This window comes from Prunus mume, linkage group LG3 (genome assembly GCF_029339155.1).
Source record: "Prunus mume cultivar Tortuosa linkage group LG3, ASM2933915v1, whole genome shotgun sequence".
Taxonomy (NCBI): Eukaryota; Viridiplantae; Streptophyta; class Magnoliopsida; order Rosales; family Rosaceae; genus Prunus; species Prunus mume.
In genome coordinates, this window is record NC_142700.1 from 28,046,272 (window position 1) to 28,067,026 (window position 20,755).

Genomic DNA, 20,755 nt, shown 5'->3' on the forward strand with positions numbered 1-20,755 from the left:
CTTGCTACTGGCTGGATAAATCTTGCCAATGAGATCCATTGCCCATCCTCTGAATGGCCATGGCTTTACTACTGGATTCATGAGAACTAAAGGAGCCTGCTGGATTGGGCCATGCCTTTGACAAGCCTCACATCCCTTGGAATACTCAATGCAATCATTCATCATGGTTGGCCAGAAATAGTCATACCTCCTAATTAATCAGCACATTTTTCTTCCACCTTGATGAGCCCACAAATTCCTTCATGAGCTTCTCCCATGACCTTCATGTATTCTTTCTTTCCAAGGCACCTCAGAAGTACCTCATCTTTGCTTTTTCGGACTAAATCTCCATTCCACATAAGGTAATTCAAAGCCATGATTCTGACTCTCTTCTTAGAAGGCAGGGTTGGATACTGTAAGTAATTTATGATGGGATTTCTCCAATCATCTTCAGTGATTATGGCAGAATTGACATCTATCTCCATTCATCTGGTTAGAACAGTTGGTAGGCTTTTCTTTCCTACCTTGATGATCCTTTGCACACAATCTTTAGGCATTTGCATGCCTATTGCTACCTAAGCCAATTCATTGGCTGCAAAATTTTCTTCTCTCAGAATGTGTTCCTAAGTAGCTTATCTGAATTCTATCAGAAGGTTTCTGGCTGCCACTAGATAGACTGCTAAAGAAGAATTTAAACACTTGTATTCTCCAGCAATCTGCTTTAACACAAGCATAGAATCTCCCATGATTTCTACAGATTGGATCCCTAATTCTACTAGCATTTCTAGGCCAATGATTAAAGCCTCATATTCAACCCTATTGTTGGTGCACTAGAAATCTAGCTGGAAAGAATAACAGTGTCTGATCCCTAGTGGCTCCTCTAAAGCAATCCCTGCCCTAGAAGTTACATCAGTTTTTGATCCATCAAAGTACAGCTTTCAAGGTGTAAGGTGAACTGAATAGATGAGATTGTTAAGGCAAGTATGAGATCTAGTCAACAGATCTGCATTTGCTATATCCAAAGAATCCATGTTTTCAATCTCTTCCCCTGGATGATCTGCTAAGAAATTTGCCACAACTTGTCCTTTGACACTTTCTGAGGACATATCTGAAAGCAAATTTTGTCAAAGCCAGAGTCCATTTTCCAATTCTGCCTCTCAACATTGGCCTTGTTAGCATATACTTGATTAGGTCTGTCTTGGCAATGATGTAGATGGTGAAGGGCAGCATGCAGTGTCTGAGTTTTACAACAGTGAAGTATAAGGCTAGACAAAGCCTTTTAATTACAGAATATTTCATTTCTACTTCTGTCAGAGTTTTGCTCGGATAGTAGACTACCTGCTCCTTCTCCTCCTTGTTATCTTGAACAAACAGACTTCCAATGGACACTTCTGATGCAGAAACATAGAGTTTAAGTGGTTTGCCTCTCTTTGGTGGGGACAGAACTGGCGGATTTGAGAGGTAATGTTTGATTTCCTCAAAAACCTGTTGATGATGTTCCTCCCACTTAAACGCCTGTTCCTATTTTAACCTTAGCAAGGAGGAGAAGGGCTGGATTGTTCCTGTAGAATTGGAAATGAATCTCCTTAGAAAATTAATTTTTCCTAGGAGACTCTGCAGTTCTTTCTTGTTCCGGGGTGGTAGAGCTTCTATGATGGATTTTGCTTTATTTTTGTCAATCTCTATACCCTTTTGGTGGAGATATTTCCTGCTTGAACTCCAAAAACACATTTTTTGGGATTCATTTTCAACTTATGTTGTCTCATTCTTAGGAATGTCTTTTTCAGATACTATTTCTATATTGAATGCCTTAATTTTCTAGGTTAATGTGGTAAATGTTACATGTTCTTGGATGCCTATAAAAGGCCACTCCTCCTTCACATTTGATATACTATCAGAATATCACATACCACAATCTAATTCTCTCCTATTGTACCTGTATACTTTCTTTACTTATATTATTATTTTTGGGCAATGATTCTGTGACTTGGAAACTTATATCCGACTGTGAACGTGCTAAAATATTGATAATATCATCTTTTTTGGGAGGAGGATATTTTGAAACCTATCCATGTAATTATCGTATAAATATCAATAATTTAGGGATGGAATTGAGATTTGATGCTTTTTGGGATGGAATTAAGCACCCCAGGGAAAGAATCCGAGACTCAAACCTCAAATGATTTTGCATGTTAACAATTATATGCAAACTATTTTGGGGATTTATCATTTGATGAATACTCTTCACAATACACTTACTCTATACATAGAGACGATGAAGAAGACAATGAAAATTTTGAATATCATAGGAACTCTATGTGATACTAAGTCACTCATGTATCTTACTGTGCAATGTATAAAGTGTAAAATATTGTAGTAAATCATTATAAATAAATGATTATGGTGTGTTTAATCTTCTTTCATTAATTACTACATATTTTCTACACTGGCACAATGTTTGTGCTATATATAATAAACTTAAATGAGTCAAACCCACCATGCAATGCAATTGCTTCCAATTTGTTTTTTTGGTGATAAAACAATAGCTAATTGACTAAATAAATATCCTCTAAAGTTTCAATCAAAATTTCCAAGTCTTTCTTATAATTTATGTGGTTTTTATTCAATTTTTACCGATATCGATATTTCCAAAACTCCCAATATTTAAGACATTGCAAACAACTTTTTGAATATTAAAAAATGAATTTGAAAACTCCTTGTTTTTAAGGAAAATCACAATTTTTGAGTTCCATACTTGGATAGGATACCAAGAAGGGTGGGCATCGAGACTGGAAAACCGAAACATTGAGCCGCATCGAACAGAAAAACAGGAAAAAATCGTGTTGACTAAAAGTCAACAAACCAGATCGAACCAAACTGGAGGGGGCGTGTTTTTATTTATTTATTTTAAAAAAAATTATTTAAGCAACATGAATATTTCCTCAAGCCCAACTTCAAAGCATCTCTCTTTTCTATGCCCAATTATATCTCTTTGCATGAAATTGGGTTATTTGTGAATTTTTAAGTCTAAAAAATAAACTTTTAAGTTAGAATTTGTTATAAAAAAAAAACTATTTTGAAAAATATATAAAAAAAATCCAGTCCAAAATTGGAAAAATCGTAAATCGCCTTGAAATTAGTTTAGGTCAAAACGGTAACTAGTTGGTTTTATAAATTTTTTTCAAAATTAGACCGAATCACACCGATTGAATAATACGGATTCCTGTTCCACTGTCAGGTAAACACTAAATCGAACCGTACCATATCCACCCCAAATACCAAGTATTGTTTCGGGCTTGTTATCCCACATTTTACCCACACAAAAAAAGGCTTGAAAAAAAACAAAAAATATCCCGCCACTCTCACACCGCGCTTGTATTTTGAAGCGCGCTCACTCTCTCTCTCTCTCTCTCTCTCTCTCTCTCAACCCCTTCCTCTTCCTCCCTTCACAAACACACGCGCGCCCAAAATAAAGGTGACCTGTTTGAATCATTTCTAGGGTTCCATTGGACATCGCACTCTCACTCATCCATGTAATCAGGGCGTCTTTGAATCGTTGCAATTCAAGGTATGAACTTTCTTCTTATTAACACTTCCACTAACTTCAATTGTCATCATAAATCTGCTACATTTTTCCTTACGCTTGAATTCTTATTATTATTATTTTTTTTGTGTGTGAAGAACATTCCTTCATTAATTAATTAATTAATTAATTAATTAATTAATCCAGATGAATGATTGAGGAAGGTTTTTGCATAAAAGATTTTTGTATGAAGACGCTGCTTTGCGCCTGAAGATGCAAATATGTTGACCAAAACCAATGCATAGGAGGGAATCACATATGAGGCAAGAGTAAGAGTAGCAAGACAATAGCCATTTACTTTGCCGTTATATTCCCTTTTTTTTTATTATTCTGAGTGGGTTTTGTTTTGTGGGTATGTGCTGTGCAGTCGTACCGAATTGGGTCAAGGTTCCAACTCTGCCCAGACGCCGTTTAAAGTTAGTTTGTCGGAACATGTCAAAGCACTTGATAATTTCACAAGCCCTAATGTTTTGAGCTCAAATTTCCTTTTTTCCTTACCAACACAAAACCCTCATGCGCAAGAGGCAACGGCTATGAGGTATGTTCTACTGTTATCACATTCAGCATTACTTTGTTATTTGGTGACAACTGCACAACAATTTTATTACTTGGTGATTGTGGTATTTCGTTGGGGTATAATGATAAATAAATAAATAACTGATGCATTTCAGTTAATTACAGGATTTGTTGTTTATTTCAGCTAATTTTGAGTTAGTCCCTACTCTTCTGCTTTCCTCCATTTTACTAATTCATGACTCTGGATTCCCCTCGTTTTTGGTATTCCTTGAGCTTGTGGATTTTTCTCTTAGAAATATCCATTACTTGTAACACACATGGATGCTTATATAATTAATGTACTATTATCTCAAGGCATTTAACTTGATACATCTCCGGAGTTCATTTGGACTTTGATTTTCTAAGAGTGCTTCTATATCATGCTTTTTAGCTCAATGGCTTGCCGAATTCAGAATATTGGAAGATTACCAAGTGCACAAGTTCAAAAGGTAAACATGTTGGATGAGGAGTAATCCCATTTTCATTTTAACTTGGTTCTTAGGTGTTTCTTTATATTTTTTTTTCCTAAAAATTCTAAGTTCCATTCCTTATACTGTGTTATCCTTTTGGTGTTAACAAACTCTTGTTACCACCTTACCCTGAGTTTTTTTTCTTCTGGTTGGGATAATTTTGGCAGGCTTGGCATGCCCTTTCCAATCTTCAGATTTCTCATAGGAACTACACAAAACCTGGAAAAACTGTTCTAGTTAAGGATGCTAGTTCCAGGTATTGTCGTGATGTTGGAAGAACTGCTACGCCAAGCTTATGTGACATTGATAAGAGTCGCACACATATGCAAACACATCAATACATTAATGGAACCAATTCCAGGAACAGTGAAGCTGCAACCTGTTTGGGTAATCGTTTTCCGTCGAGTAATGTTAATGTTGCCGATGTGGGAAATTTTTTTGGGGGGCAAAGTCAAGTCAAAGCATCAATGGTCAACAATTTTGATTCTCTGGTTCCAGGAGGATCATTTAGCAACAATAGTGTCCATACCAGCCAAATAAAACACTCTGCAAAAGTTTTGGTTAATGACATCGATGATGATGATGAAATACTTGAGGTAATTCATAAATTTCATTTAACTATTTTAATATCATTGTGGTTTAATTGTCGTGTATTAAGTTGGCTGTTTTGTAAATATCTGCTGAATATGGCTACTATTGTAAAAATCAGTATGAAAAGTTTCTAACCAGTATGTCGTTCTTACACCTTTAATTATGCATTATTTTGGATATTGACTTAAAGTACATCTAGTGAATCCATGTTACTTGTTCAATATCATTTGGCCTACTTGTGTGGATGTTGGTGAATGAGGTGTTATGTTTCTATTTGCTTGAAGTCTTATTTTATGGTGTCTTGATTTATACAAGTGCTGATTTCTTTGCACTCATCTATCTCATGCATTTACTCTGGTTTCAGAATATTGATGTTGACCAGATAGTGGAACAGTACCAATCAAGTTGCACACCTCAACCATCGATCTCCAAGCTTCCACCCATTACTCCATCTATAGATAAAGATAACATTGCAAGACAAGAGGTGACTAGTTTGCCTCCAGATTTGTGCTCAAACTGCATTCACGGGTTTAAGGTATGCTTATCATCCTGTATTTGCTTTTTGTGGTTCTATCTAATTCTGTGGTCAGCTTGATGTGCCTAATTCCTGAATCTAATACAGATAGGACTTTGCCCAGAAGCTGCAAGTCATTTGCAGGAAATGAAGGACACGCTAATTACCATATCCAATGAACTGCTTGACGATGTTAATGATCTCAGTCCAACGCGAATAGAGAAGCTTCGCCAAGATAGGTTTGTATACTACACACTTTCATTGTTATTTGAATTTCTTTGTGAGAGTCAAGCTAGATATACAGAGGGAATTGTACGTAAAAAGAAACCAGTGAAGGAAAATAATGGGATGGAGAAAAAAAAAATTATGGGTCTCTAGACTCTCTACAAGTCATATAGAGCTCACAAAGCTTCAGAATATTTTTCTTGTTTTGTTGTTTCACATTCATTATAATTTTTTCATATTTTTTACAAATAGATGAAGGAAAACAGTGTATTCCAATTGTTAGGTTACAGCTTAATAAGAAGATTCAACAGCTCGAGAGATATCTTTGTAACAACTCATTGGATGAGGAAAGACGGAAGTCACATTTTTCTGCATCCACAGCAACTCCCAGGCCTTTCCAATATGAAACACCTCAAGCAGCTGCATTCAGGACTGATACCGTGAGATTTGATTCACAGGTTCAATCACATAATGTTCCAGGAGATTATGAAAGATGTAATTCGTCATCAGTTTCATTCTCTTCTGTGGATGGGTTTGGTTTCTCATCTTGTCCTGTCGAGAGGGAACCATACATCCCAAAGTTTGTTGAAGTTAACTACATTGAAGGTTCTAATGACAACAAGTGGAGTAGTAATAATTTCCCATGGACCAAAAAGCTGGAGGTGCTCATCTAAATCATTCTCATATTTCATATTGGCATTACCTGTCATTGTAATTCTTAATTATTGTTTCACTGCTATCACTTTCAGGCCAATAACAAGAAAGTGTTTGGAAATCACTCTTTTCGCCTCAACCAAAGAGAGGTCATTAATGCTACGATGAGCGGCTATGATGTTTTTGTTCTAATGCCAACTGGAGGGGGTAAGAGCTTGACATATCAGGTAAAAGAATTTTTTTCAAAGCCGTTACCAATTATGTTCCTTTCATTTTAAGGCCTACCACATATACCGTTCACTAGAAACAGTTCTATGGTTTGTTCATCTTAAGTTTGTAATTAGTTTGACTGTATGGGCATGCTAAGTTTATCGGTTCAGTTTCTTGGCCACAAGCTCTTGAACTTTTCTACCTTTCCCACAATATATAGGCCAAGTAACTTGCATCTCCTTTATTTGTTTCCTGCGGAGTTGGTTCCCTCTTTGCAGGAAACTAGACAGACATTAAACAGTTCATAGGGTTTACTTTGGTTTATGTATCTTGCAGCTCCCTGCCCTAATTTGTCCAGGAGTAACATTGGTAATTTCTCCCCTGGTGTCACTTATTCAAGATCAAATAATGCATTTATTGCAGGTAATGTTATTTTTTTTCCTTTTTTTCCAGCCTTTAGTTCATTTAGATTATTTTACTTCCTGCTATCCAACAGTGCGTACTTATGTCCTCTCTTTTGGCATACCCTAGGCAAACATTCCTGCTGCTTACCTAAGTGCCAATATGGAGTGGACTGAACAACAGGAAATCTTTAGAGAGCTTAATTCTGAATATTGTAAATACAAGCTGTTATATGTCACCCCAGAGAAAGTTGCGAAGTGAGTTTTTGTTATCTAATACTTGCATACACTTTATTTGTATGTCCTCTGCTACTTCAACAGCAACACTTTAGGTATGTTGAACATGATAATTATAATCTTACAACTGAAATAAGTAAGTTGTTGTATGCTAAAAGGGCAGTGTGAAGTAGCATTTAGTTTCTTGGCACTAAAATGATGGAGTTCATTGACAGCTTATGGTAATCCAGAATAGGCTCTTGATAAACCTTCTATGGGTGAGTTTTATGACATGCTGACTGTCCTGCTAAACAGATATATTTGTGATGTTGATATTCCTCCTTGAGCTTTTAATCAAAATAGTGCAAGAGTGGAAATCGTACTTATGCAATTCGCAGGTTTGATAGAATTATTATTATTGGTGTATTATCATGGGCATTTCTTTAGCTAAATTTCTTCTGGTCTATAGAGCCTGTGTTTATGTTTATGTTTTTCAGTTCAATTGAAAAATTCTCCTTGATTCATGGGGAGTGCTTCGTTGAGCGGTTTTTGAGCTTTCTTGTTTAGGTTGTGTCTTTAATTGTTTGATGGACTAAACGTCCATTTTTTTAACTGCCTCTTTTCTCAATAAAATCATCATGTCCTATAAGAAAGATTTGATTGAAAATTCAAGTTGAATGCCTATCATAGCACACTGTAGAATATCAGAATTGGTTTTCTAGTGAATCAGGGATTTTCTGGTATTATATTCAGCACTCACCATAAGACTAGGAGTTCTTTAGAAGTCTTAGTATTTCATAGATTAATAAAATGTTTATCTCTCTCATAATTTGTTTAACAATATAAAAAAAGAGTTATGAGAGACAAAATTTTATTAAAGGACTACAATCTCTGTATAAACTTAGTGAACCAGAAGTCCGCCATCAAAATGATACAGTTCTAACAAGCAAATTCAAAATACACCTACATTTTAAAAGAACTCTAAAAACTATTGTACAGCAGCTCCCCAATCTAAAAAAATTACAGAAAGTGAAAGATGCCTAAAAGCTGGAAAAAAAGAAGCCCATAAGGATGCCCAAAGCCTGACTCTTTCCCTAGAATTCTCTTCTATAGCTCTTGAATTTTCTTTTAATTCTCTCCAACCAAATTACCCAAAAGACAGCTAACACAGCGCAATTCCACGAATTCTTGCATTCCTTCCGCCACCAAAAGACATACTTTTCACAAAGCATGTTTGAAACCAATTAACCTTTGCCTCCTTGACTAACCGCCACCACAGCCTCAATGCATATGAAGTTATGGAGAATGTAAAAACAATTGAGTTCCAGATTCTGCCTCTTTTTTGCACAAATGCAGCTTTGAGGAGAAATACAAACATTTAATCTTCTTCTTTGTACCAAATTGCAAGTATTTACTCTTCCATAAGCTATGATCCAATCCAAAACATGAACCTTAACAGGACATTAGATTTCCAAATCATTTTAACCGGCTGGAACACAAAACTGTCAATAGAGCTGCAGGTTCCTTGATCTCCTCTTCTCCTAAGTTTCTTCAAAATCGAAAATTCTAATCCACTTGACCTCACCTACTATGCGAACTCAGCCATCCTATAATTTGGAGGGAAATCTTGAGCACAAAGGTAATTCACCTACCCAACTATCTTTTAAAAAATTACTATTGTTACTTCTTGTCCACAGTGAATGTGATATTTACTGGTTAGTTCAGGTGATTCTTACCTCTCAATAATTATATTTTCTATAATTTCAGTCACAAATTCACAATTTTCTATGCACATAGTATGTGTGCAAGTCAACCTTAAAACTAGTTCATTATTTGCCAACCTTGAGTTTTGAATTATTTGTTCCTCTCCCCTTTATCACCCAACTCTATTACTGTTAATACTTATGGAAATAACGAATTGGGCCATCCAGTTATTTGTTCTCAGCCTTATTATATTGTCTGTTGCAATTGCATATTGAAATGAATGTCATAGTTTAAGTAATTACTTTTTTTTTTAAGATAGTTTAAGTAAGTAATTAATCCTGCATAACTTTTTAAGATACCAATCTTTTTTTTTTTTTTTCTGCAGAAGTGATGTTCTTTTACGGCAGTTGGAGAATTTAAATGCTCGTCAGTTGCTTGCTAGGATTGTTATTGATGAAGCTCATTGTGTGAGTCAGTGGGGGCATGATTTCAGACCAGATTATCAGGTAGGGGATTTATTAAAATTTCGAGTTTGTTATGATTGGATTTTTCTTCTTGATTGTTTTCCATTTAATGTCAAGCTTTTCTTTAAAATGTCCAGGCTCTTGGTATCTTGAAACAGAAGTTTCCAAATACTCCAGTGTTAGCTTTAACAGCTACTGCAACTGCTAGTGTAAAAGAGGATGTTGTGCAAGCTCTTGGTCTTGTTAACTGCATTGTTTTCAGGCAAAGTTTTAATCGCCCAAATTTATGGCAAGTGTTGGACAAAGATAAACTCTTGATCTATGTTGAAGTCATAAATTTTCCCAAACTGTCATACAAAGTTGAAATGATGATTCATTCTGTCCGTCACAGGTATTCTGTTATTCCGAAGACTAAGAAGTGTCTAGATGACATCGATAAGTTCATTAAAGAAAATCATTATGATGAAAGTGGAATAATTTATTGTCTCTCAAGAATGGACTGTGAAAAAGTTGCTGAGAGATTGCAGGTTTGATTTTATCATGGTCTCTTTGTAGTTGAATGGAAGTCTTGTTATCTTATTATTTTTTATTTCTGTATTTTATACTAGAAAGTCTTTATTGTTGATTATTCAGTTATTGCTTTAAGCTTCATGAAAATTTAGCTACTGTTTGTTAATTGTATAATCTATGACTTTTGATATACATATTTTTTCACTTTCTCTGCTTATTTTGCTAAAATGATGTTTAAAATGCGTGTTGCCAAAGGGACATGGAGATATACCTTTCTTTTGTCGTTATGGGTTTAGCAACTCAAGTTTATATATGAAAACTTGGTTAGAAACTCCAGGCTTCTATGATTTGCATGTAACTGCCAATACAATTTCTTGCATCTGTTCTGTTTATGTAACTTTTAGCAACTCTTGCAGAGAAAAATTTGGACTGATTTTTCTGTTCAGCAACTTGGTGTTCTGGCCAAATTTCTGTACAGAAATCTGTATTGCTTCAGGAGCGGGCCATAGTCTAAGAAATTTATATTCTGTACAGAAAACTTGGGAACATAGTCTAAGAACCCTTGATGTCGGGGAAAGTTCAACAATTAAAGTTAAATCAGCTCCTCTTTGGCATGAATATCATTTTGGAATTGTGCTCCTTACTCTTCTCTTTTTTGTGAGGAGAGATTTTTCTTTCCCTTTTTCATTATACAAACAATTTTTCCCAGTTTGACATGGGGACTGGTCATTTGCTTAATTAATAACATTAAAAATGTATGTTTGATGTTCCTGATGTAAAAGGTGATGCATAATATTTAAAAAAGTTCTTAATTCATATGAAAACTTATTGCATGCATGTTGTGTGCTAAAGATAAAAAGAAATGTTAGCATCATGAGTATTTAAAAAAATAAAAAAAAAATTATGTTGTGATTTATTTCTCTAAGAATCTGTTTCATTTGAGAGTGTACCTGTTCAGGAATGTGGACATAAAGCAGCATTTTACCATGGTAGTATGGATCCTGCTCAGCGTGCCTTTGTCCAGAAGCAGTGGAGTAAAGATGAAATCAACATTATCTGTGCTACAGTGGCATTTGGAATGGGTACATAATTTTTGCTGATTTCTGTCTGGATTAATTAAGGTCACTATTACCAACATTGGAATTGGAATTCAGGTATCAACAAGCCAGATGTACGCTTTGTAATTCATCACTCTCTCCCAAAGTCTATCGAAGGCTACCATCAGGTATCAGATTGTATTAAATTGCTTCTTTAAGACTGCAAAATCTAGATGTGAAACTGTGAACTTTTGGAATTTAGCTTAATGCTTCTGAGAGCTTATTTCTTAGTAATGTTTTATGCATGAAAGCTTAGATTACTGATTTCTTTTAGCTCATTGTGTCACTCTGTTTCAGGAGTGTGGTCGAGCTGGTAGAGATGGTCAGCGTTCATCTTGTGTGTTGTATTACAGTTACAGTGACTATGTAAGTTGCAGTAGTAAAACTAATGTCTACTCGGTTCTTGTCAGTTCTGTATTTGGACAATGGGCATGCATTGGAACCCAAATGGCCTCTAGGTCAAATGGCATGTCCTCTCATAATGTCCTGTCCCCATGGTTATGTGGGGGAGGGTGATGTGGCCAGTTCAAGACTTGTTTGGGGTGCTGAGTCAATATGTCAAGCAATAAATGAAAAAACAGAAAGAAAAAAAAAGGAAGAATTTGCATTCGACTGTTTGATCATGCTAAAACAGTAGAGATTAATGTGATTTCATTCTTTTTCATTTGTCTCTGCTTGGCTGTCGCTACAATTCTTTTGCAGATTCGAGTTAAACATATGATTAGCCAAGGAGTTATAGAGCAAAGCCCATTGGCATCTGGATACAATCGTACCAATACAGCTAATTCTGGGAGAGTACTGGAAACAAATACTGAAAATCTTTTGCGCATGGTACTTGATTAAGGCTTAATGTGTAGTTTTTGAGGCTTCTATTATTATATATTTCTTGTTCTTTAACAAACTATGTACTAAGTTAAATGACTTGAACTTTCTCAGGTCAGTTATTGTGAAAACGATGTTGATTGCCGACGAATTCTACAGCTTATTCATCTTGGAGAAAAATTTGATTGTACAACATGCAAAAAGACATGTGATAATTGTTTGAAGATTAAAAGTTTCGTGGAGAAGGATGTCACAGGGATTGCAAAGCAACTGGTTTGAAACTTCTATAACTTTTGGGTTGCTTCTTTTGGGAGATGTTTGTCAAATTTTATATTATGACTTATCATTTCCTTGTAAAATTTTGCAATCCTTGCATTGTTCGGGTAGTCACTTTTGCCACATGTTGTGCTTAGGTTGAACTGGTGAAGTTAACAGGGCAGCAGTTTTCGTCATCTCATATTCTTGAAGTCTACAGGGGCTCCTTTAGCCAATTTGTATGCTTCAACTTTAAGACATGCACTGTCCTTTCTACTTTTTGTCATTATCTTCTTTGATGTTATATTTGTAATGTTAGGTCAAGAAACACAGGCATCAGACTGTGAGCTTGCATGGAGTGGGAAAACATCTAGCCAAGGGTGAAGCTTCCCGTGTATTACGTCATCTTGTTACTGAAGACCTTCTTTCGGAGGAAGTCAAGAAAAGTGATGTTTATGGATCTGTATCATCAATACTAAAGGTGCTTCTAATTCCTTCAAACCACTCATGCTAAGTTTTTCATTAAAGATGATAGTGCTTGAAAAGAGAAAGAAATGCAAGAAACTGCCACTTGCTGTCATCATCTGTTTTTCCTTTTTATTCATAGAAATTACATGTGTCATTTTTCATTTGTTTTCAGGTTAATGAATTGAAAGCGTGTGAACTTTTCTCTGGCAGGAAGACAATTCTAATAAGGTTTGGCTTTTTAGACATACGTCTTTCTGTTTTATTGTCACTACTCTGTTTACTTGTTCCATGTGAGTATTGTATTAATATGTGAAAGATTTTTGTATTAGATCCTTGAGGAATTTTTTTAATCTCCATCAACCGTGCATGTGCAGGAGTGTCCAATACTATTACTATCAAATAGGAACAGCCTAGTGGTAGATCCACCTTATTCAGAAGGCCCATTCCCTGTTCAGCTTGAGTGGTCTCCCCTAAACTGTGTAGTGCAAAACTGTTAGGACACGTTCTTTTTTTACAAAATTTTTAACCTTCTCAAGTGTTGGTTATGTATCATAAGTTGGTCAATTTTCTTAGAGATGCATGCAATATTGGGGAAGGTTTTGTAGTTTTTTCAATGCTAATATCATTATACTTTGCAGCTGATGGGACATTGGATGTGTTCTATGTGGTGTTTTGGTTGCTAGGTTCTAGTCAGGTTTGCCATAGGCCCTTCGACTGCGGTGAACTTGCCTGCTTGTGTAGAATAATTAGGTCTTTTACAACTATGAATAACATCTTGGATAGGATCTGGCTTATCTAAATGTCTTTCATGGGCACAACTTATTTGATTAAGTTTTTGTGGTGTTGGCTAATCTTAAATAACTGAAAAAATTTGTACCACTTACAAAGTAGAGTTTCATTTCATTCACAAAACACATAAGACCAATTTATTCTTGTTTGCGTCATATTTAGTTAGTTATAATGTCAATTATATGGTATTATGACTTGTAAGTTATTAATGGGACTAATACTGAATTTGTAAAATATCTATTAGTCAGCTAAGACTTTTACACATGCCATCTGTGGTATTTTGAAGCCACTAATTATCAGCCTAGCTTTCATCCTTTGTTATTAGAAAGCTTTTGTAAGGTTGCATGATATTATATATGGTTTGATATTCATCATTGATTCATTGATGAGGCTACATTCTTGCCAGCCACACAATAATATATGGAATTTTGCTTGCTTGTGTGTAGTGTTTCAGTAGAGAGAGATGTTTATGTTTGTGTTGGAAACATCGTGTCAATATATTCTTTCTATTTAATCTTATTACACATGCTACGAAATAATTCTTGTTTGAGCCTAGTTGTCTGCAAAGAGGGAAACACTTCTTTTGACCAAAGTGTTTATAGTCTTGTGCATTTCAATCTAAGTCTGTAATTTTGTTTATTTTCTGTTGTACAAAAATGCACACAACACTATTGAGACTGACATCTTAAATACATTGCAGATTCCCTTCTTCCGTAAAAGCTTCTAAACAGAAAAACTCTGAAGTGATTTCAGCTAAAGGGTCACTGACATCTGGGAAGCAGAGTCCTCCAAATATTGGCACTGAACAACCTCAATCCAAAGCAAATTCGGTATATTCATAGATAGTAGATTTATGTATATTATATATAAACATAAATTCTCTATGCATGACATCTGTTCTTTATATATATATATATATATATAGTGTGACTATGGAATGGACGTCCGTTGTTTATTGAAGAATGGACTATTAATATGCCATTGATAATGTGTCAATATCATTCATTATAGCCAGCAAAAACAGATCTCTGTTACATGATATATGGATACGCGTATACATATGTTATATATATATATATATATATGTATATATGTTGGCAAGACACATATGCACATGTATATTTATTCCTTTTGTCAGGACCCTATTCTGCTTGATGAAATATCTGACTACCATGAGGGCTGAATTGAGCTATATCAATTAATTAATTTCTTTTAAATTTCATAACAGGATCTATCTACCAAAATATTTACTTCTTTGAAAATGCTTCGAACTAATCTCGTTAGAGAATCTGCTGATGGGGTCATGGCATACCACATTTTTGCGTAAGATTCTTACTCTTTTTTATTTTTGTTTGCGACTTAATAGAATAAATCTATTTAATACCAATTTGTTTCTGGAGGAGAGGAAGGAAACTACTTGGGAAAAGTTGCTAATCATTCGGAGTTGGAATTTTATAACGAGGGGTTTTTATAAGTCTACTTGTCCTTTGATCTTTAGATGATATCTTCTGATAAGTTGCTGTTCTTTTTGAGTCAGGAATACCACGCTGCAGAACATGAGCAGCAGAATTCCTAGAACGAAGGAGGAACTCCTTGAAATAAATGGCATTGGCAAGTAAGTTATACCGTAACAAGATTATTTTCTGCCTACCTAACAATAAATATACTCAACATTTTTGGCTCAATTCAGGGGTAAGTTGGCCAAGTATGGAGATCGGATACTTGAAACAATTGAAGCTGCCATAAAGGAATACTACAAAACAGATAAAAACAGCACCAGTTGCAATGACAGTAATGATATGAAGAGGAAAAGAGATGGCAACAACAATGGGAATGAAAATTTTGATGATGACGACTTCACCAAAAGCACAGATCGGTCAAAGAAAAAGGCACCAAAGAGGCAGAACAAAACTATTGAGGCCTATAGTTATGCGGAGCCTGATTACCCCCAATTGATAGATGATGAACTAGACTTATATTGCTATGACTTTGAAGTGAATGCTTCGGATAGGAAAACTAATCAGAATGCTGGTGGAAGAGTGCTGCCTCAATGGTCAACGCCTGGAAATGGGCGACAGTGATAATTGTAATCATTGTGAGTATTGTCAGATAAAACCGTCTTTTCTTTTGGATACAATTGAAAAATGTGGGAGATGAGACTCCTCTGACGGCTTTTCGCATTTCTTCTGGCTGTTGGAACAAGGTTTCTCTGTCCCATCTACATCTAATGTATCATGTATTATGTGCAATAGTTTTGTAATACTTGCTAGCGGCAAATTTCTGTCTTATAAATATTGTTATTAGATAAACATGCTTGTTTCTGGTAACTGTATAACTACCATGAAATCCCTATGTACATGACTGAGAGTTGCAATGGCAGTTCAACCATAGCAGTGAGTATTCTCTGCCTTCCACACCTACTTTTTTTTTCCTTGTCTTTTAATTTTTTGTTGTTTTAACGTTTACAATGGAGGGAATTCCGAGTATAAAATGCATGTAGTACAGAAATTCTGAAGGTAGTCCCCTATTTCAAGGGTGGAATCCAGTTGAAACTAGCCAACTAGGATGTAGATATGGTGGTTACAGTTACAGATGGAAGGTAGGTTGAGCTGTCAACTGGAAGGTGGACACCGAAGGGTGCTCGTCACCTGAGATGACCATGGAGCTTCTGAGAATAAGATGAAGGCTAAAATGGATTTAGATTTATCCGATTGAAGAACATGTAATAAACTTTTCTTGGTTTGGTTTGGACTTTGTTCAAGCTTGTAGTAGAATTACATGTAAGTTGCTTCATGGACATTGATTTGTTTGACAGGCTGCATGATATGCGTGCTCTTCAATACCATTAGCTTCATGGACATTTATTTAATAGGCAGCTCCTTGCTTGACTTCTGAAAGGGCTCCAAAAACATTGACCGTCTTTGGGCATACCCAAAAGAAAAAACGAATTTTAACGACTAGGTGATAATATGTCAGCTTAGTTAAATTTGCGTATTATATAAAACAAATCAAATGTATTATACATATATTATACACATGTATGTATTTTACTTTTACTACATGTTTGTTTTAACAAATTCTTGAATAGTACATATAAAATTAACGTATTATATTGAATAAAGACTTAAAATTTTCAAATAAATAATATTAAAATATTATAATGGCCGTATTTCTTGACATTTTTTATATATAAATAATTTGCATAATAATACACGATTTTATTCGTATTTTTACAATTGCATATTTTCACTATGTTTTTCATGTAGGTATTATTTGGGCCAAAATGGACTTTGGGTAAATCCATGCCTTCAAAGGAAAAAAGTAGCAAATTGGGCCTGAAGCTTTTACCTTCAAAATAAAAGAGTTGGGCTGTGCGAAATTAAATACCCAATAGAGCGAAAAATTGGCCATGTGGGAATGGGTCCAAAATCACCAAGGGTTTTTAAGCCTTCATGTCTCACATCGGTTTAGCTTGAAAGCACAAGTGAGGAAGAACATTAAATGCTCTTTAAGAGTTGGGGCTTATTTCGTAAGTTGAATTATACTGATTAGTTTCTGTTAGATAGTATTAATCTGTTTCGGGGAGTACTGACTGCTTATCCATAATATTATAAGGCGTTTGGTGTTGTTTTAGATAAATAGTTTGTTAGCATGAAAATTATATTGGTATTTCCTAAACTCTAGCATAGGTCGGGTATTAGTGTGTAAATATCTTTTACTGAAAGTTTTTGCGTAACACATTCAATATCGGATTTTCAAAGTATGACTTGATTGATATGAGAAACTTGATTTTAGATAAATCATGACATAATCATGCATTCATTATAGGATTTCTAGCCGGAGTTATTTTTGTTAATGTATGCATTTTGAGTTTTTCTTTTGGCTTCCCTTGACAATTTTGTAATAGGACAATCATTGTAATTTCTCAAGCTCTAAGTTTAGATTAAGAATTATTTCTCTAGGCGTTCTTATCTGGCTACATTTTGATGGAAAACAATGTGTTTGACAAAGGTAAATTCTGCATTGCACTACATTGCATTCACTAAATTTCTAAAAATTATGACTAGTCATCTTTCCTTCGTATGACTAGTCAACCTTTGTTTCAATTAGGATTTCTAGCTCACTGTTTCCAGCTGGGGCTTAACCATTTTTTTGTCCTTTTCTACGAAGTTCTCAATTGTCATGTGTCTACTCTGACCTAGGAATTTTTTGTAAAAGCCAAAGAATTCCTCATTTGAAGCCGTTTCTTTTGGGTGGAAGTTTAGGAAAGTTTGGCTTGCCATCTTTCGCTTCTTCTTCCTCGAGAGAACCATCTTATTTTCATCTATAAGTTTTTCCAAATTGATTTCTTTTTGAAAAACTACATTTGAAATACTAATCTCCATCTAGCTACTTAAAACACTCTCTCATATATATCTAGGTCATATACAAAATTGATTTCTTCAAGAGTATGGTTTATTGAAGAAATTGGTCATTCTCCTTTGAATCCAAATTTTGGTTTCTATCTGAATTAGAGCTTGCAAGCTGGTGCTATGGGATGAATGAACTGGAGAAGGAACTGCCATTGCCAAGAAGAACTGAGCTTCAAGCTTTGCTAAGTTGGAGAAGAAGATTGCACAAAGGAGGTATAGCTCATCTTCCTAAATAGATCTAGGTTTTTCTTGAGCTTGCTTGTGTTCTTTTGTAAGAATATTTTTCTACTTAGTGGATTGCCTTGTCGGTTGATGACCCCCAGTTTTTCCCAATGGTGGGTTTCTGGGTGAACAATTTCTGGTTTTCATCTCTTCTGGGTTTGTGTTCTTGATAGTTAACTAGTCATCGCATGATTCTGGGTTTGTGTTCTTGCGGTTGACTATTCATCTTTTTCTGTTGTTTGGTGTCTGCTTGATTATGTTGTCTTCACATACTTTCATCATAGTTGTTGCTAGCACAGGGGATGCCTAGATTGACGGGTCCTTCTGAGTACCTAGGTTGTCACTAGTAATTCTCTAAGCTTGCAGGTACATCTTGGTATGCTATGTGTATGGTATTGTTTGGTATAATTCATATATGAAAGTTGACTAGCCATAAGAGTATTTGGTCAAGGTCTAGAGTGTGTGAAGTTTGTTGCATTCTTGGTTGAATATCTTTTAAATTTATCCCTCATCACCTAAGTACCAATTTCAATTTTCACTCAAGTACTTTTATGTTAATCCTATTTTTAATAGGATTAGATTTTATCTCTTGAGATTCTTCCCTGGTTGGACCCTATTTTGATTTAAGTTAAAATATTATGTTTTCATCATCTTTGACTTGGAGAGCATGTTTTAATTAATACCCAATTCATTTCATTGATTAATATTGTTTCCTTCTATAAACAATTGATTAAGTGAGTCATAAACTGACGAAATCAAATAGGAGAACGGGTTTTGTATAAAACATTGTGTGCATCTCTTTTGCACACACAACTTTTACATATTTGGTCTGAGCATCCAAAATTTCCAAGAAAAGTTGTTGTGCATATTTTTGAGATAAGTCATCAAGTGTTCCATGTTTATTTGGTAATTTATCAAATACTTCCATAATTCATATTGAATTCATTTGCATGTTCGGTGACTCATACGGTTGAGGGCACCAAGACTGTGGTGGCGGTTTTCCTTCGACAAGTTTGAAGCAATTGTGACCAGTATTGCGTTCAACATAAGGAGAATCGAAAGATCATCTCGTGACAGAAGTTGAGTTACGAAGAAGTCAATAAACATTATCTAGAGTGTGTCTAGGATAGGGGTGGGCATTCAAACTGGCAAATCGGAAATCTGAGCCGAACTGCACCGAAAAAAGGGGAAAAAATCGAGTTGACCAAAAAGTCAACAACCGGTCACAAACCGAACCGGACTAGTTTGGACCGATTTTGGAACCGGTTCTATGTCTTCAAAAATTGGACCGGGCCGAGTCGAACCGGTCAAATTCAAAAAAAAATATAATTTCAATATTTATTTATATTCAATGCTATAGTTTTAATCTCATAACTAATATTTATCCAAGTTCAATTTCAAAACATCTCTCTTTTCTAACTTTAATATTTATTGTTATATGAAATTAAATCATTTATTAATTTTCAAGTCAAAAAATAAAATTTCTGTTGAAATTTGTATTATTAAAAAATAATTTTAATAATTCGGTTCAAAATCAAACCGGACCAGAACCGAACTAGAATCGGTTCAACCCGAACTGAACTGAACAGTTTTGGAATTTTTTTTGGTTATAATCGAACCGAACCAAACTGGATGAATAGTATCAAATTCGGTTGTAATTTGAAGCAAAAATCGGTCCAAACCGAACGTACCCATCCCTAGTCTAGGATATATATGTGAGTACTTTTTGTAATCATTGTTCTATAGTGGATTTGTTTTGGATTAGGGAGTTCCGTGGATTTTCTCTAGAGATGGGGTTTTACCACGTAAAATAATTCTCTGCGTGTTCCTTTATTTTATGCTTTGCACGTTTCATGATTAATAAGTCATATTAATCTTTCTACCGAAGTTTATTTTTATTTATTGATTATAATTTTAAATTGGCCTACTCACCCCCCTTCTAGGCATTCTTAGTCTTCCTAAAGGTAATTTCAATTGGCATAAGAGCTAGTTGCTGAACACACTCAGCAAGATCTGACATGCCTTAGGATGGATCGTGTAGTTGTACATCCATCACATTTCGATGGCAACAACTATGGTGCTTCGAAGGCTAAAATGAAGTTATTCTTTTGGTCTCTAGATGAACATGTATGGCATGTAGTGGTTCATCTATTTTCTGAACCTACAAAGAAAATTGGAAAATGAGACGAAGAAAGAATAGTACTCAAAACTAGAGAGGATTGGACCAATGCAGAAGTCACACACAGTACTAACAACCAAAAGAAGTTAAATGCTTTACTTACTGCTGTCTCTTCTGATCAATTTGAATATATATATATATATATATATATCAGGTTGTGATACTTCTAAGGAAGCTTGGGATATTTTGCAAGTAATTCATGAAGGAAGAGATATTGTAAGGACACCAAGCTCCAAATGCACACCTTACAGTTTAAGACACTCATGATGGATGAGAATGAAACTTTTTTTGACTTTTATGTTAAACTTTGTGTCATTGTGAATGCATGTTCAAGTTTAGGTGAAAAAATTCCAAACGATAGGGTTGTGAAAAAGATTTTGACATCCTTACCCCCAACGGTTTCAACCAAAGACCACGACTATTGAAGATATTTCT

General features: G+C 35.1%; 1 protein-coding gene across 4 annotated transcripts; it reads left to right on the forward strand.

Annotated features, from left to right (window-relative positions):
- The first annotated feature begins 3,374 nt into the window (after positions 1-3,374).
- On the forward strand, positions 3,375-15,925 carry LOC103327108 (ATP-dependent DNA helicase Q-like 4A). Of its 4 annotated transcripts, none has more exons than XM_089048437.1 (26): positions 3,375-3,547; positions 3,710-3,831; positions 3,930-4,100; positions 4,509-4,566; positions 4,755-5,183; positions 5,543-5,713; positions 5,801-5,931; positions 6,201-6,579; positions 6,667-6,798; positions 7,118-7,204; positions 7,313-7,440; positions 9,488-9,608; positions 9,704-9,855; positions 9,958-10,093; positions 11,035-11,158; positions 11,231-11,301; positions 11,471-11,539; positions 11,876-12,004; positions 12,110-12,268; positions 12,409-12,489; positions 12,570-12,731; positions 12,891-12,946; positions 14,208-14,337; positions 14,736-14,830; positions 15,045-15,122; positions 15,198-15,925. In XM_089048437.1, exons 2-26 carry the CDS (start codon positions 3,800-3,802, stop codon positions 15,586-15,588), a joined length of 3,672 nt encoding a protein of 1,223 aa, XP_088904563.1. In that variant the 5' UTR covers positions 3,375-3,547; positions 3,710-3,799; the 3' UTR covers positions 15,589-15,925. The 4 variants fall into 4 exon arrangements, with proteins under 4 accessions (XP_088904563.1, XP_088904566.1, XP_088904564.1 ...); XM_089048438.1 differs by having other exon boundaries at positions 3,406-3,547; positions 3,661-3,831; XM_089048439.1 differs by having other exon boundaries at positions 3,407-3,547; positions 3,710-3,825.
- Positions 15,926-20,755: the final 4,830 nt, after the last annotated feature.